Consider the following 17,212-nt stretch of genomic DNA (forward strand, 5'->3'; position numbering starts at 1 on the left):
ATGCCTACAGTGAAAAGCCTACAAGAGGAATGTCCTTCTTGTGGACAAGTTTTTATATTGTAGGTGATTAAGATGAGAAGAACTTTGGAGCGGCCAAATGCAGGCTACTGTGAAACTCGCTATTCAGGTAGATTGCAATTTTGGAACTTACATTTATTTATTTTAGTATTTGTAATAATTTGTTTTATTATTATTGTATATCATTGTTATTATTGTAAGCCTATTTATTAATCAAAAGTAGTTCTCTAATATGCTAAATGTAGACATTTTCATTGGCTAAATTTAGTTTGATCTGTCTTTTTAATTGTGTGATCCTTTTTTAGTTTAAGATAGAATATAAGTAGGACTGTTGTAAAATAAATAACAGTAGGCTATTGCTGTCATTTGTTGGGTGTGGTAGCCACTAGCCTTTTTTTGGTAATTGCTGCAATATAGCCTGTTCAAAATATTTGTGAAGGTTTAAACCAGTTCGCTGTCACGATCGCCAATGAAGTATGACCAAAGCGCAGCGTTGGGAGTGAACATGATGATTTTAATTTTGAAACACACGACAAAACAAAACACGATCCGGGACGTCCTCAGTTACACCGACTGAATAAAGAACAAAAACCCACAACCACAAGGTGAACACAGACATATAAATATGGCTCCCAATCAGAGATAACGAGCCGACAGCTGACACTCGTTACCTCCGATTGGGAGTCACTGACCAAACATAGAACGCGAACACCTAGACACTACCCACAGTACACAACACACGGAAATCTACACACCCTGACTAAACACAAAAAGTCCTAGAACCAGAGTGTGACAGTACCCCCCCCCAAAGGCGCGGACTGCGACCGCGCCTAACTACAAGCAAACAGGGGAGGGCTGGGTGGGCATTCCTCCTCGGCGGCGGCTCCGGCTCTGGCGGATCCCGGCTGGACGGCTCTGGCGGATCCTGGCTGGACGGCTCTGGCGGATCCCGGCTGGACGGCTCTGGCGGATCCCGGCTGGACGGCTCTGGCGGATCCTGGCTGGACGGCTCTGGCGGATCCTGGCTGGACGGCTCTGGCGGATCCTGGCTGGAAGGCTCTGGCGGATCCTGGCTGGACGGCTCATGGCTGGCTGACGGATCTGGCTGCTCATGGCTGGCTGACGGATCTGGCTGCTCATGGATGGCTGACGGATCTGGCTGCTCATGGCTGGCTGACGGATCTGGCTGCTCATGGCTGGCGGAAGGATCTGGCTGCTCATGGCTGGCGGAAGGCTCTGGCTGATCCTGTCTGGCGGAAGGCTCTGGCTGATCCTGTCTGGCGGACGGCTCTGGCTGGACAGGGTTGACGACGCACCCCGTAGGCTCGGTGCGTTGAGCAGGGACAGGCCGGGCTGGGCTGGCGAAACGCACCACAGACTTGGTGCGGGGCGCAGGAACAGGCCGAGCTGGGCTGGCGACGCACCCCGTAGGCTTGGTGCGTTGAGCAGGGACAGACAGAACCGCACTGGGGACACACACCCCTGGCCCTACACGGGGATCAGGAACGGGCCGGACCGGACTGGAAACACCCCCCAGTACCTCTCGCCGTGCCTCCACACTTTCCATCCCCTTCGTAACCAGTGGCCCCCTTAAACTGGCGGCCATATCTGCCAACCTCTTGCACTCCTCCGGGCCGTACACCTTCTGCCCCGACGTCGTGAGCCCCCCCTAAAAATTTTCTGGGGGTCTCTCCTCTCGGTGGACCAGGCCTCCATAGTCCTCTCCCAACCTTCGCTCTTCTGGCTCCACCACTCGTATTCCAACTGCTGCTTGGTCTCGTTGTGGTGGGTTTTTCTGTCACGATCGCCAATGAAGTATGACCAAAGCGCAGCGTTGGGAGTGAACATGATGATTTTAATTTTGAAACACACGACAAAACAAAACACGATCCGGGACGTCCTCAGTTACACCGACTGAATAAAGAACAAAAACCCACAACCACAAGGTGAACACAGACATATAAATATGGCTCCCAATCAGAGATAACGAGCCGACAGCTGACACTCGTTACCTCCGATTGGGAGTCACTGACCAAACATAGAACGCGAACACCTAGACACTACCCACAGTACACAACACACGGAAATCTACACACCCTGACTAAACACAAAAAGTCCTAGAACCAGAGTGTGACATTCGCAAGTGTTTTGTTTCATTCTGTTGAGACATTTTCTTTGGCCAAATTAAGTTCCAACAGTAATGTTGTGTTTGTGGCAATATAATAGCGTGCTCGTATTTTCCTTATAACAATGGCCTGACTTAGTTTTGATATTACCCTAATAAAGTTTTGAAATGTTTCTGAAGGTTTGGTGTGGTGTGCAGTGGCGATTTTAGCATGTAAATATTGGTGGGGCAAAAAATTATAATTGTGGGATGCATGCCAGCAAAGCCACTAGACAACACTAAACAATACATTTATTGCACTATAACGGTGACAAATGGTGCCCACAAACTGTTAGGGCCTACATAAAGCTGTCCCAACAGCAGAGTCCCAACAGCAGTCCCAACACCTTACCACTGCAACACCTGGCTATCAGCGCAGCCTTGTCTGGCAGCGAAACAGTTCATTCAGCCTCATTTACTGCCTTTAAAAAAAACATAGCTGATATGGCTGACTTGCTTAAACAAATGTGGTTTCTACTGACAATTGAGATGTACAAACTATGGCATAAGGGGACGACAAGCGGATAAGAGGCAATCTGTAATTTCGATTAAGACAATGAGCGAGCTAGGACGGACATAGTCAATATAACTATTTGTTCAGCACTTCTGAAATGTACAGCGACAGAATTCAGAACATGGGCCATTCTTACAGTGTTCTCCCTGTACACCAAGTCAGAACCCTAGGATAAATAAAGGGGGCATATAAGCAGACAATGAAAGCTCTTATAATATTCGATGATTACATTTTCTCTAAAACAGGTAATAGGCTACCCTACTTGTGCACCCCCAAGTCAGAACAGTATGTGAAATTAAGAGGTGAAAATAGACCACATTATTAGGGTGAGGCACATGGGCTACTAACAGCTTACTACACAACATACACTTAGTATTACTTTCTTAGCTACAGTACACATATCTCCCTGGCATATTACATTATTTATGCAGCAGCATACAATGCATTTTGGACTCACCTTGTTGTGCTGTGCTCACTTGAACAGGAAGGTGGCACGGCGGTCCTCTGGATTTATGGTGCTTTCAAGACAACTGGGAACTCGGAAAAAAACAAGGTTGAATCATGATGACGTAAGTGATCTTCAGGTCGTAGTTCTAGAAAGAGGCCCGAGTTCCAGATTTACAATTCCGAGTTGGATGACCATTCAAAACATTTTTTCCCAGTCATAGCTCGTTTTTTCCGGAGTTCCCAGTTGTCTTGAAGTTAGATTCCGCAGTTCTGAGTTAACAGTTGATTTGAGCTCAGCACACTTCTTACACTTCTAATGTAACTCAAGGGCAGCACCCAAGGGGCTTGAATTTTCGAGCTCTACCCTTAGACTTGGCGGTGAAGTAGTGTGCCCATGAGTGACAGAACACTGAGCCAATCACGACTCAATGCTCCGTATTTTCAGCTGGCTGCCCCACCACCACAGAAAGCACTGAGCTAGGCTGAAACACCTGCATTTTGGAGCTGCCTTACTCAAGAAAACAAAAAAGAGACCATGTTTGTATGCAGATTTATTAACTCAATGATATATATACAGTGAGGGGAAAAAGTATTTGATCCCCTGCTGATTTTGTAAGTTTGCCCACTGACAAAGAAATGATCAGTCTATAATTTTAATGGTAGGTTTATTTGAACAGTGAGAGACAGAATAACAACAACAAAATCCAGAAAAACGCATTTCAAAAATGTTATAAATTGATTTGCATTTTAATGAGGGAAATAAGTATTTGACCCCCTCTCATTCAGAAAGATTTCTGGCTCCCAGGTGTCTTTTATACAGGTAACGAGCTGAGATTAGGAGCACACTCTTAAAGGGAGTGCTCCTAATCTCAGTTTGTTACCTGTATAAAAGACACCTGTTGTCACGCCCTGACTCAGGGGACTCTTATATGTTGAGTCAGGGTGTGAATATTCTATGTTGTGTATATCTATGTGAATGATCTAGTATGTGTAGATCTATGTTGGCCGGTGTGGTTCCCAATCAGAGGCAGCTGTCGCTCGTTGTCTCTGATTGGGGATCATACTTAGGCAGCCTATTGGCACTCGTTAGTTGTGGGATCTTGTTCCGTGAGTAGGCTTGTTTTGTGTGTAGCCTTAGGACTTCACGTTTCGTTGGTTTGTTGTTTTGTCGTGTGTTTATCATTTAAATAAACATGTACGCATTTCACGCTGCGCCTTGGTCTGACCCGTCCTTAAACGAACGTGACACCTGTCCACAGAAGCAATCAATAAATCAGATTCCGAACTCTCCACCATGGCCAAGACCAAAAAGCTCTACAAGGATGTCAGGGACAAGATTGTAGACCTACACAAGGCTGGAATGGGCTACAAGACCATCGCCAAGCAGCTTGGTGAGAAGGTGACAACAGTTGGTGCGATTATTCGCAAATGGAAGAAACACAAAAGAACTGTCAATCTCCCTCGGCCTGGGGCTCCATGCAAGATCTCACCTCGTGGAGTTGCAATGATCATGAGAACGGTGAGGAATCAGCCTAGAACTACATGGGAGGATCTTGTCAATGATCTCAAGGCAGCTGGGACCATAGTCACCAAGAAAACAATTGGTAACACACTATGCCGTGAAGGACTGAAATCCTGCAGCGCCCGCAAGGTTCCCCTGCTCAAGAAAGCACATATACATGCCCGTCTGAAGTTTGCCAATGAACATCCGAATGAATCAGAGGAGAACTTGGTGAAAGTGTTGTGGTCAGATGAGACCAAAATCGAGCTCTTTGGCATCAACTCAACTCGCCGTGTTTGGAGGAGGAGGATTGCTGCCTATGACCCCAAGAACACCATCCCCACCGTCAAACAAGGAGGTGGAAACATTATGCTTTGTGGGTGTTTTTCTGCTAAGTGGACAGGACAACTTCACCGCATCAAAGGGACGATGGACGGGGCCTTGTACCGTCAAATCTTGGGTGAGAACCTCCTTCCCTCAGCGAGGGCATTGGAAATGGGTCGTGGATGGGTATTCCAGCATGACCCAAAACGTACGGCCAAGGCAACAAAGGAGTGGCTCAAGAAGAAGCACATTAAGGTCCTGGAGTGGCCTAGCCAATCTCCAGACCTTAATCCCATAGAAAATATGTGGAGGGAGCTGAAGGTTCGAGTTGCCAAACATCAGCCTCAAAATCTTAATGACTTGGAGAAGATCTGCAAAGAGAAGTGAGACAAAATCCCTCCTGAGATGTGTGCAAACCTGGTGGCCAACTACAAGAAACGTCTGACCTCTGTGATTGCCAACAAGGGTTTTGCCACCAAGTACTAAGTCATGTTTTGCGGAGGGGTCAAATACTTATTTCCCTAATTAAAATGCAAATCAATTTATAACATTTTTGACATGCGTCTTTCTGGATTTTTTGGTTGTTATTCTGTCTCTCACGGTTCAAATAAACCTACCATTAAAATTATAGACTGATCATTTCTTTGTCAGTGGGCAAACGTACAAAATCAGCAGGGGATCAAATACTTTTTTCCCTCACTGTATATTTTTTTACATTGTTTGCAACCTGATATGTGACACGTATTAATGCCAAAATAACATACAAAACATGCAACCCCCCCAAAACAATATATACACTACCGGTCAAAAGTTTTAGAACACCTACTCATTCAAGGCTTTTTCTTTATGTTTACTATTTCTACATTGTAGAATAATAGTGAAGACATAAAAACGATGAAATAACACATATGGAATCTTGTAGTAACTGTCACGGATCCCCCCGGTAATGCTGCTCATTCCGTTCACCAGCTCCGGTGGTCTACATCACCGGGCTTCTAGGCGTCACTGACCTGGATCATTACCACCAACCCCGGACTGTCTTGTCTCATTACGTACACCTGGTTCCCATTCCCCCTGATTAGTATGTGTATATATGTGCCCTCTGTTCCCCATTGTCCTTGTCGATTATTGTCCCATGTCCGTTGGTCTCGTGAGTACCTCTGCTCTGTTGTATCGGCTTTCGTGTTACTGTACATTGTATTACGGTTTACATACCGTGTCATTGTGCACTTGTTATTACAGGTCTCGTCCCGTGTATTATTTAGTGTTTACACCTCTCTCTTTTGTTTAGGTTACATCCCTGTGTTTTATTTATATATACAGTGGGGGGGAAAAGTATTTAGTCAGCCACCAATTGTGCAAGTTCTCCCACTTAAAAAGATGAGAGAGACCTGTAATTTTCATCATAGGTACACGTCAACTATGACAGACAAATTGAGAAAAAAAAATCCAGAAAATCACATTGTAGGATTTTTAATGAATTTATTTGCAAATTATGGTGGAAAATAAGTATTTGGTCACCTACAAACAAGCAAGATTTCTGGCTCTCACAGACCTGTAACTTCTTCTTTAAGAGGCTCCTCTGTCCTCCACTCGTTACCTGTATTAATGGCACCTGTTTGAACTTGTTATCAGTATAAAAGACACCTGTCCACAACCTCAAACAGTCACACTCCAAACTCCGCTATGGCCAAGACCAAAGAGCTGTCAAAGGACACCAGAAACAAAATTGTAGACCTGCACCAGGCTGGGAAGACTGAATCTGCAATAGGTAAGCAGCTTGGTTTGAAGAAATCAACTGTGGGAGCAATTATTAGGAAATGGAAGACATACAAGACCACTGATAATCTCCCTCGATCTGGGGCTCCACGCAAGATCTCACACTGTGGGGTCAAAATTATCACAAGAACGGTGAGCAAAAATCCCAGAACCACACGGGGGGACCTAGTGAATGACCTGCAGAGAGCTGGGACCAAAGTAACAAAGCCTACCATCAGTAACACACTACGCCGCCAGGGACTCAAATCCTGCAGTGACAGACGTGTCCCCCTGCTTAAGCCAGTACATGTCCAGGCCCGTCTGAAGTTTGCTAGAGTGCATTTGGATGATCCAGAAGAGGATTGGGAGAATGTCATATGGTCAGATGAAACCAAAATAGAACTTTTTGGAAAAACTCAACTCGTCGTGTTTGGAGGACAAAGAATGCTGAGTTGCATCCAAAGAACACCATAACTACTGTGAAGCATGGGGGTGGAAACATCATGCTTTGGGGCTGTTTTTCTGCAAAGGGACCAGGATGACTGATCCGTGTAAAGGAAAGAATGAATGGGGCCATGTATCGTGAGATTTTGAGTGAAAACCTCCTTCCATCAGCAAGGGCATTGAAGACGAAACGTGGCTGGGTCTTTCAGCATGACAATGATCCCAAACACACCGCCCGGGCAACGAAGGAGTGGCTTCGTAAGAAGCATTTCAAGGTCCTGGAGTGGCCTAGCCAGTCTCCAGATCTCAACCCCATAGAAAATCTTTGGAGGGAGTTGAAAGTCCGTGTTGCCCAGCGACAGCCCCAAAACATCACTGCTCTAGAGGAGATCTGCATGGAGGAATGGGCCAAATACCAGCAACAGTGTGTGAAAACCTTGTGAAGACTTACAGAAAACGTTTGACCTGTGTCATTGCCAACAAAGGGTATATAACAAAGTATTGAGAAACTTTTTTTATTGACCAAATACTTATTTTCCACCATAATTTGGAAATCAATTCATTAAAAATCGTACAATGTGATTTTCTGGAAAATTTTTTCTCATTTTGTCTGTCATAGTTGACGTGTACCTATGATGAAAATTACAGGCCTCTCTCATCTTTTTAAGTGGGAGAACTTGCACAATTGGTGGCTGACTAAATACTTTTTTTCCCCACTGTATATATATATATAGCTGTGGAAAAAAATATCAGTTTCTCTGGTTTGACTATTTATAGGTATGTGTTTGGGTAAAAATAACATTTTTGTTTTATTCTATAAACTACTGACAACATTTCTCCCAAATTCCAAATAAGAATATTGTCATTTGGAGCATTTATTTGCAGAAAATGACAACTGGTCAAAATAACAAAAAAGATGCAGGGTTGTCAGACCTCGAATAATGGAAAGAAAATAAGTTCATGTTCATTTTTAAACAACACAATACTAATGTTTTAACTTAGGAAGAGTTCAGAAATAAATATTTGGTGGAATAACCCTGATTTTCAATCACAGCTTTCATGCGTCTTGGCATGCTCTCCACCAGTCTTTCACATTGATGTTGGGTGACTTTATGCCACCCCTGGCGCAAAAATTCAAGCAGCTCGGCTTTGTTTGATGGCTTGTGACCATCCATCTTCCTCTTGATCACATTCCATAAGTTTTCAATGGGGTTCAGGTCTGGAGATTGGGCTGGCCATGACAGGGTCTTGATCTGGTGGTCCTCCATCCACACCTTGATTGACCTGGCTGTGTGGCATGGCGCATTGTCCTGCTGAAAAAAACAATCCTCCGAGTTGGGGAACAATGTCAGAGCAAAAGGAAGCAAGTTTTCTTCCAGGACAAACTTGTACGTGGCTTGATTCATGTGTCCTTCACAAAGACAAATCTGCCCAACTCCAGCCTTGCTGAAGCACCCCCAGATAATCACCAATCCTCCACCAAATTTCACAGTGGCTTGTAGGCCTCTCCATGTCTCCCTCTAACCATTAGACGACCAGGTGTTGGGCAAAGCTGAAAATTGGACTCATCAGAGAAGATGACCTTACTCCAGTCCTCTACAGTCCAATCCTTATGGTCTTTTGCAAACCTCAGCCTGGCTCTTCTTTGCTTCTCATTGATGAAGGGCTTTTTTCTAGCTTTGCACGACTTCAGCCCTGCCCCTAGGAGCCTGTTTCGAACCTTCCTCGCCGTGCACTTCACCCCAGCTGCCATTTGCCATTATTTTTGTAGGTCACTTGATGTCATCCTACGGTTGTTGCGTGACATTCGAATGAGTTGGCGGTCATCCCGGTCAGTAGTCGTTTTCGCCCTCTGCCGGTCTGTAGCTTTGTTGTCTCCAATGTCTGCTGCTTGACCTTGTTCTTATGAACCGCCGACTTTGACATTTTAAGGATGGAAGCAACCTGATGCTCACTGTATCCCTCTGCCAGTAAAGCCAGAATTGAACCCTTCTTTTCCTCACTCAACTTTCCTTTTCAACTTTTGGCATGGCATTCTTTTGGCATGGTCAATAGTTATTTTTTGATTAATATTACTTTTGAGGTACTATTAGCACTGTTTTTGCCATCCAGCTAGTCCTATTGCAAGAGGATAGTGATGACCACAGCAGTTGTTTTTATACTTTTCCTCGTTAAATAAGATTTGGTTTATGTGATCACCTAATCAGTACCTAATTCAGTAGAATGAGGTGTGCCTGTGTTGGAATTCAACAGACACTGGAATGGAATGGCTGTCATACATGTAGAGATGCTGTGTCACGTTCGCCCAAGAAGTATGACCAAAGCGCAGCGTTGGGAGTGAACATCTTGACTTTAATAATCACACGAGAATACAGAACAAACCACGATCGTGAAGTCCTCAGTGATAACTACTGAACAATGAACAAAAACCCACAACCACAAGGTGAACACAGACATTTTAAATATGGCTCCCAATCAGAGATAACGAGCCGACAGCTGACACTCGTTACCTCCGATTGGGAGTCACTGACCAAACATAGAACGCGAACACCTAGACACTACACACAGTACAAAACACACGGAAATCTACACACCCTGACTAAACATAAAAGTCCCAGAGCCAGAGTGTGACATGCTGATTTTAAGAAATTTGCAGTGGTCTCTTAATTTTTTTCCACAGCTGTGTGTGTATATATACATGTTTTGGGCTTCGTCCCGTAATTTTTGTATTACTTACCTTATGTTGGGTAGAGAAATAAAAACCATATTACGTATTCCTGTGCCTGTCTTCTATCAATATACAACGTGACAGTAACCCAAAAAGTGTTAAACAAATGTATTTAGAATTCAAGGCACACTTAACCAGCATGGCTACCACAGCATTCTGCAGCGATATCCCATCTGGTTTGGGCTTAGTGGGACTATCATTTGTTTTTCAACAGGACAATGACCCAACATACCTCCAAGAAGGAGAGTGATGGAGTTGTATCAGATGACCTGGCCTCCACAATCACCCGACCTCAAACAAATTGAGATGGTTTGGGATGAGTTGGACCGCAGAGTGAAGGAAAAACAGCAAACAAGTGCTCAGCATATGTGGGAACTCCTTCAAGACTGTTGGAAAAGCATTCCAGGTGAAGCTGGTTGAGAATGCCAAGAGTGTGCAAAGCTGTCATCAAGGCAAAGGGTGGATATTTGAAATATATTTTGATTTGTTTAACACTTTTATGGTTACTACATGATTCTATATGTGTTATTTTATAGTTTTTATGTCTTCACTATTATTCTGCAATGTAGAAAATAGTAAAAAATAAAGAAAAACCCTTGAATGAGTAGGTGTTCTAAAACGTTTGACCGGTCGTGTATATACAGTATATTTTTTATTCTTTTTTAGCTAAAAATGTGGGGCTCAAAACAGGTGGGGCTCTTATTAAGCTTTAGCTACTGCAGGCCTATGATATGAAGGCAGAGAGCACCTGGGCTCCAACTGACTCTGACCTTTGAACTTGAGGTCAGGAAGAACGTTTTAGGCCTACCAGAGTTACTCCTATAATCTAACAATATAATGCTTATCTTTATACAAAATATTCTGATCGAAAATTTACGAATTAGCCTCATTCTGTACGCCTATATCTGTATAGCAGACACAGTACCCATGTGACATAAAGAAATGCATGTTGGTGTTGCAGCATGCCACTGGCATATCTCTCTATCTATCGGGGGCTAGGCCTAAGCTTCTCTTCCTTTATATATTTTGTTATTTTTTTTTAATGAATATCATACCAATAGGCCTATGCATGCAATGCCCCGATGCATTTAGTGCTCAAATCTCTGACAGCTGAAACATGAGGTGGACAATTACTGTTTTAGCAAAGTAAAAACTAAAACAAAAAATGAGCTATAAAGTTTTGCATATCCTACACATCGAAACACAAGAAATCATGTTTTTGTAATTTGTTATGGGCTGTTTTTAAGGACACATACATGTGGATAATTTGGCCAATAAGCCTCATTTATTGATGGGGCTGGCTGCGCCAAGTTGGATCTGAATGCATTTGGATGTCACGGAAATTTCTCAAATGTCCAGTAAATTAAAATCTTCCCGGTCATCTTGTCCAGGGCCAAATTAGGGCAGTTCAATTGCAGCCCATATTTTCTGATAACTGTGGACTCTCGGTGACATTGTCAAAATGATATGTGATTATTGTGTGCTGAGTAGGGTCTATGAGAATTACTTGATTACATGTGTTTTCTGGGTTGATTATTTGTGTGTGCCCGCGTGCATGAGGTCAGTGTGTATGCGAGAGAGAGAGAGAGTCTTGTTGATTATTTACATGAGTGATGTGTAAACAGAGCCCATTGCTGAGATACAGCCTAATTAATCAGTCTAGCGCTCAGTCCCACCCATATACACATAACAAACCAATGGTCCCACCTCTCTCTCCCTGCGTCCTACACACACGCCAGAGCATTCTCACACACCTCACAGATGCCCCACCACCACTGGCCAAAGTCACAAATAGACCACTTTACCACCAACAAGCTAGTTCAGGAAATGTACTCTGTGTTGGTGAAATATCATTCCACCTTCTGACTACTAATAAGCATTTCTGCTTTATTGCTCCTGGGAGAGAGAGGCAGAGGCAGTCATAAGAGTCAGTTTCTTGTTTGATGGGGGCCTGCTGCCTAAATTTTCTCCTGTAAGACTATCTTGATGTCAGTTTGTGACTACTCTTTTTTCTTCCATATAGGCCTACATAAAACTTGATCAATGATTTTAAAACCAAGTTTCAACCAAAAGCTACAATTTAATTTCCCATAGTCAAAAGCTACAAAAGTTTGTCTGGCACCAAATATTTTGTTGTCTCCCAGGCAACAAGAACGTGATCTCTATTTGTGTCTCTGGTCTTGTGGTCATCTACATCCTTTCCTCTGACTCACCCAAATATATTGTTATTATAAGTAGATCTAATATCATAAATAAACGTTCATTAATTATCTTCTCACTCTCAATCACCTTCAACTACGGACGTTTTATTTCGTCCTCTCTTGGGTGCTAAATATTTTAACGCTTTTTAAAATGTATCTGTGATTGGTCCATTTTTTGAGCGCCTATACTCCTATTGGTTTATCATAACGTCACTCACATTTGGCTAGTACACTTGACCATATAAGCCGCCTGCTTGGTTCTACTGCAGTCTGAAGCCAGCTAAGCATTCTTCCTCTGTGAACTTTTGCGGTTTGTGCAGTCAAGATGAGTGTAAGTACAACTTTTCTTTATTTTACTGGCTTATGTTAGTTCATTTGATTGTTATCTGAAAAGTAGCCTGCATGCAGTGCAAGTTTATAACGGTTCATGTTAGCGCTGTTAAACAGCTGTTGGGAAAATAATGCTCAGATTTTAATAGCCTATGTGCTGTAGCCCAATATAATGTCCTCTCTAACGATGCCCTTTTATAGTCAACCTTGTTGTCAATGCGTCTAAGAAGACTAATCAGACTTTTGGCATGCTAGATGGCTTGACTATCTTGTTTAGGCTAGGTTTTTTGACATGGCACTATTTATTGTTCTGTAGTGAATACAGATGCAAAGGGTGTTTCATTGCAATAGGATATGTAGTTCTATCATATGCAAAAGTTCATTTTATTCTCTCAATGAATGATTTAAACTTATAGCAATTGCTACTGATGACAGAGGTTGTGGACATAGGGCAGGGTGGGGCAGGCATGTAGAAGACAGCAGTGATATGTTTGTTTTGGGGATAATGAGATCCCTGTGTCTTCTAAATAGTTCCTTGTGCTCTTCATACCTTCCATGTGATCTTTAGATATGATGATCTAATCCGTATGTACTAGTAGGGTTTGAATGGGTTGAACTATGGGGGTGCTTGGTACACCCATAGCAAATCAGGGAATCCATAAGCATAAGTATAGGCTATCAATGTCTGCACCCCCAGGAGTGTTGATAAGATTGACTTTGGTCCAGACCACTATTTTTAGGGTGTGTAATTTAAACCCACATGTATTTAGTTGTGTGGGTACAGTACAGTTGGCAGGGTGGGAGCCTCTGATCAGACTATGATCATGAAGTCCTCACTACAGAACAGCACACTCTTGAGGTCTTTGGCTGTGTGTATGTTAACACACTCTGAGGTCTCTGGCTGTGTATAATAATAAAGGCTTTGTTTCACCGTGGCTGTTTTGTGGTTACCATGGTAATCATAGATGCATTGGGAGTGCAACAGGGTAAATTCAATTAAGACCTAAATGGATTAAAGTTACCGTAAGCAGAGGTCAGACTAGATAGAGTAGCAGAGTGATGTTATCTCCAGTGAGCCAGTATGATCTTCCCCAGTCTGAGCTATAGGATATACCTAAAGTAAACATCAGGTAACCAGGGCTAGATTGTCTGTCATGTCAGTCATACCTGGTTAAGGTAAGCTTTATAGTATGTAACGTATAGGGCCAGGAGTTATCATGTGGATTTCCAAACTATGTATATCCATTCTATCCATCCTATTTCTGCGTTGGCTGCAGCCTCAGCTGTCCCGTGTCTTTCAGACAGAGTGAGGAGGTATGTCACACTGGGATGGGAACTGCAGTCTGGAGTACCGCTGGGCTGCATGCAGCCAAGTCCAGCTAGCGCCATAGATATTACACACAGTTTACACTAACTACACACAGTTTACATTAAGGAGGGAGGACTAGCGCGGAAAGAATGCAACACGTCACTATCGCCCCCTCTCTCTTTCCTCCCCTCTCTCCCACTCTCTCTCTCTCTCTCTTTGAACATTATACCGCTTTCCCTAGTTCTCCTTTTTTTTTACTCTTCTTTCTATCTGTCGGTCCTCTCTTCCACCCTCTACCCCTCCCTTTCTACTCCTCTCTCTTTATTTCTCTCTCCTCTACATTCTCTCTCTCTCTCTTGCCAAAATGTAGCCTTCTAGTCTGTGCCAACACTAACAGAGCTCTAATGTTATATTATCCTGTTGTTCTATTTCTGGATTGGGTGTCAATGGGTTTGTGTCTGGCTCTGCACTGTTAAAGGCCAACTACTGTGTCCTACTGTATATGTCTTGTAAGCAATGATTAGGCACATACTGTACATTTAAAGTTACACTGTTAGCATTAAGGACACACTCCTATCCCCCAGTGACTTACAAGAAGTGCATTCAAGTAAGAACGCTAAAACACATGTTCAGGGGTAAGGTGTGACAGTTCTTCTTGTCCACTGCCCACTGTTGCTGACAGAAACAAAACTGAAGTACAAGTGTTGATGTTGTTTCCCTTTGGTGAGGTTCCTGTCTGATTAGTTGCTGTTGCCCAGGATTATATATTATCGACCTGGTCTTTATCTGAACTGGCTAACTATGTCTTCTGTCAGAGATGGAACAGGGAGTTGCCAAGTGGCAGAAATGACCGAAGTTGGCGGGAGTTGCCTAGGTAACATTTACTACACACCAAGGCCAATACATGGCATATGGACAGAAGGGCAACAATAGGAGGTCTACATTCAGCTCATTAAGAGAACTCTGTATGTGCAATCATCTAAACACTATTTATCCTGCCACATGTAAAGATCACTCAGTACGTTGATTCTGTGCCGTGCCCAACCTCTGTTGGTCCCATGTTGGCTGCCCACCATAATATGGGCCCTGCGGAAAATGTGACTTCACTTCACCCTTACTGACTGTAACCCAGACTTCCTTGCCCCATCATTCATGGACAGATTTAGCCTCCCCTTCCAAATTCCAAATCACTGCAGGGAAAATGGGAACGCTGTACAGGACTGGGAGTTATAGCAATCTCTGGGCCATTCCATAGATGGAAAACCTTTAATTGGAGACAGATGTTGTATTTGGTAGACTGATGGGGCTAGAATAAAAGTACAGGAAAGGGTTTAGCAAGGTGTAGCCATGAGCCACGTAAAGACTCCACGTCTACACTATACCCACTGAGCACACACTGGTTGAATCAACGTTGTTTCCACGTCATTTTAACGAAATTACGTTGAACCAATGTGGAATAGATGTTGAATTGATGTCTGTGCCAAGTGGGTACTTACTGTAACAATGGTTTGATAGAACCATCTTTGTTTCAGAAGTTATGGGCCATAACTTATGGTCAACTCCGTATTAACTATCAGCTAATTGCACATGTAATGTTTTTCAATTGATGGATTTCTCTCTCTCTCTGTCTCTCCCTTCTCCCTCTCTCTCCCTCTCTCTCCCCCTCTACAGGGTGTTGTGGTAAAGAACATGTCCTTCAAGGTGGGCCAGACCCTGACCATCACAGGGATCCCTAACTCTGATGCAGCACAGTGAGTAGCTAACCCCCTTCAAACACAGTTCATTGTCACTCCACTTCTCAGTCAGCAGCCTAGAGACCTCATAGAGAAACTAGTCACTGTATCATGAGAATGATCCATTCATATTCACAACATACATTATCAAACTACAATGAAAAAGTAGATTATAGCTATAAGCCGTTTCTGTGTAATTATCAATCCAGACCCTCTTGCCCTGTAGGTTAAAGAATGTTCCTTATCTCTTCTCTGTGTCTGTGTGCTCTCCTTTTCCCTTCCTGTAGTTTTGTCATCAACGTGGGCAACAGCGAGGATGACCTCGCCCTGCACATGAACCCTCGCTTCGACGCCCACGGAGACACCCGGGCCGTGGTGTGTAACTCCTACCATGGAGGCAAGTGGTGTGAGGAGCACAGAGAGGGAGGATTCCCCTTCAACCAGGGAGAGGAGTTTAAGGTGAGAAATTACACTGTGTTTGTGTGCTCACAGGTGGATGTGAGTGTGTGTGTTTTCAATTTAAACCATGCTGATGCGAATGTCCTCCTCTCTTTCCATGTGTGTAAGGGAGTTCTACTAGGGACCTCTGGTGGCAATAACTTGCAATCACTGCATCCCAAATACCTAAGCACTTCTGTAGATAACAATGTGTAATTACTTCTCTCTCTCAGATAAATATCACTTTTACCAAGGAGCAGTTCCTAGTTGCTCTTCCAGATGGCTCTGAGATCCACTTCCCCAATCGCCAAGGAGACGAGAAGTATAAATACATGCACTTCGAGGGCGACGTCAGGATCCAGGGCGTCGAGATCAAGTAGACCAATCAGAGTGGAGAAGAATATTTTGCTTTCTTGTCTGGCTGCTCATTGGCTTTCCAGAAGTCCACACACCCACACAAGCCTTATGCTCTGTGTTTTACTCACTCACCATAGTTTTAAGTTGGTTTTAATGCTCCCATTCCTAGCCAATGGATGAAGCCACTAACAGTGAAATCTACAAGTAAAATATAAATTTTTACAGTAGCAGCACATTACAAGCTTGGAAGTGTTGAAAGGTGAAAGTTCCCTAGGAGTTAGAAAATTAATGTAAATTGTTTTATTGAAGATACATGTGTATTTCATTAATGTGCAACAATCATTCCAGAAGTGGTTTAAGAAAAGTGCAAAATATTTGTTCATTAAAATTATATTTTTATGAACCATTTCAGATTGTATCTTCCTTTGTGTAAATGTGTGATTTTAATCTGCAGGTTTTCTTTTTGTAAATGTCTGTGTAGCTATCAATGTTAGAGATGATAGTTTCTGCATAATAGCGCTTTGGATAGGCTAGCATTCTTCAGTGACTTTATTACCTGCATTAGAAGATTAATTAATGTAGCCTAATTATTAATACATTAAATCAGCGATGCAACTCCTGTGCAGTGATATAGTCATTTGTGACTAATTGTCAAACCCATCCTGGTCCTCACTACACGTTTACTGGTTAAACACCCAGCTGTATTTGATTATGACACTTATAGAATAACCATGTGTTAGTAATGCAGCATTACCTTTCTATTCTAGTTCATTAAACCACATGGTAGATTATTATCGCCCTCTTTAGCCTATGACGATGAGCATATGGCTAGCTTAAGAGGAGTTGAGAAATGTCACACATTTAATGCATGTGTATAAATACAGTGAGATATGTGAAAGAAATCCACTGCAAATTACACTATTCATTAGAATATACATTCATCGAA

General features: G+C 43.1%; 1 protein-coding gene across 1 annotated transcript; it reads left to right on the forward strand.

The window, feature by feature from the left end:
- Nucleotides 1–12,357: 12,357 nt before the first annotated feature.
- Nucleotides 12,358–16,672, forward strand: LOC311121230 (beta-galactoside-binding lectin-like). Its single transcript, XM_084195742.1, has 4 exons — nt 12,358–12,430; nt 15,410–15,489; nt 15,759–15,930; nt 16,143–16,672. Exons 1-4 carry the CDS (start codon nt 12,425–12,427, stop codon nt 16,287–16,289), a joined length of 405 nt encoding a protein of 134 aa, XP_084051868.1. The 5' UTR covers nt 12,358–12,424; the 3' UTR covers nt 16,290–16,672.
- Nucleotides 16,673–17,212: the final 540 nt, after the last annotated feature.

This window comes from Coregonus lavaretus (assembly GCF_964263955.1).
Source record: "Coregonus lavaretus genome assembly, contig: HAP1_SCAFFOLD_2210, whole genome shotgun sequence".
Classification (NCBI taxonomy): Eukaryota; Metazoa; Chordata; class Actinopteri; order Salmoniformes; family Salmonidae; genus Coregonus; species Coregonus lavaretus.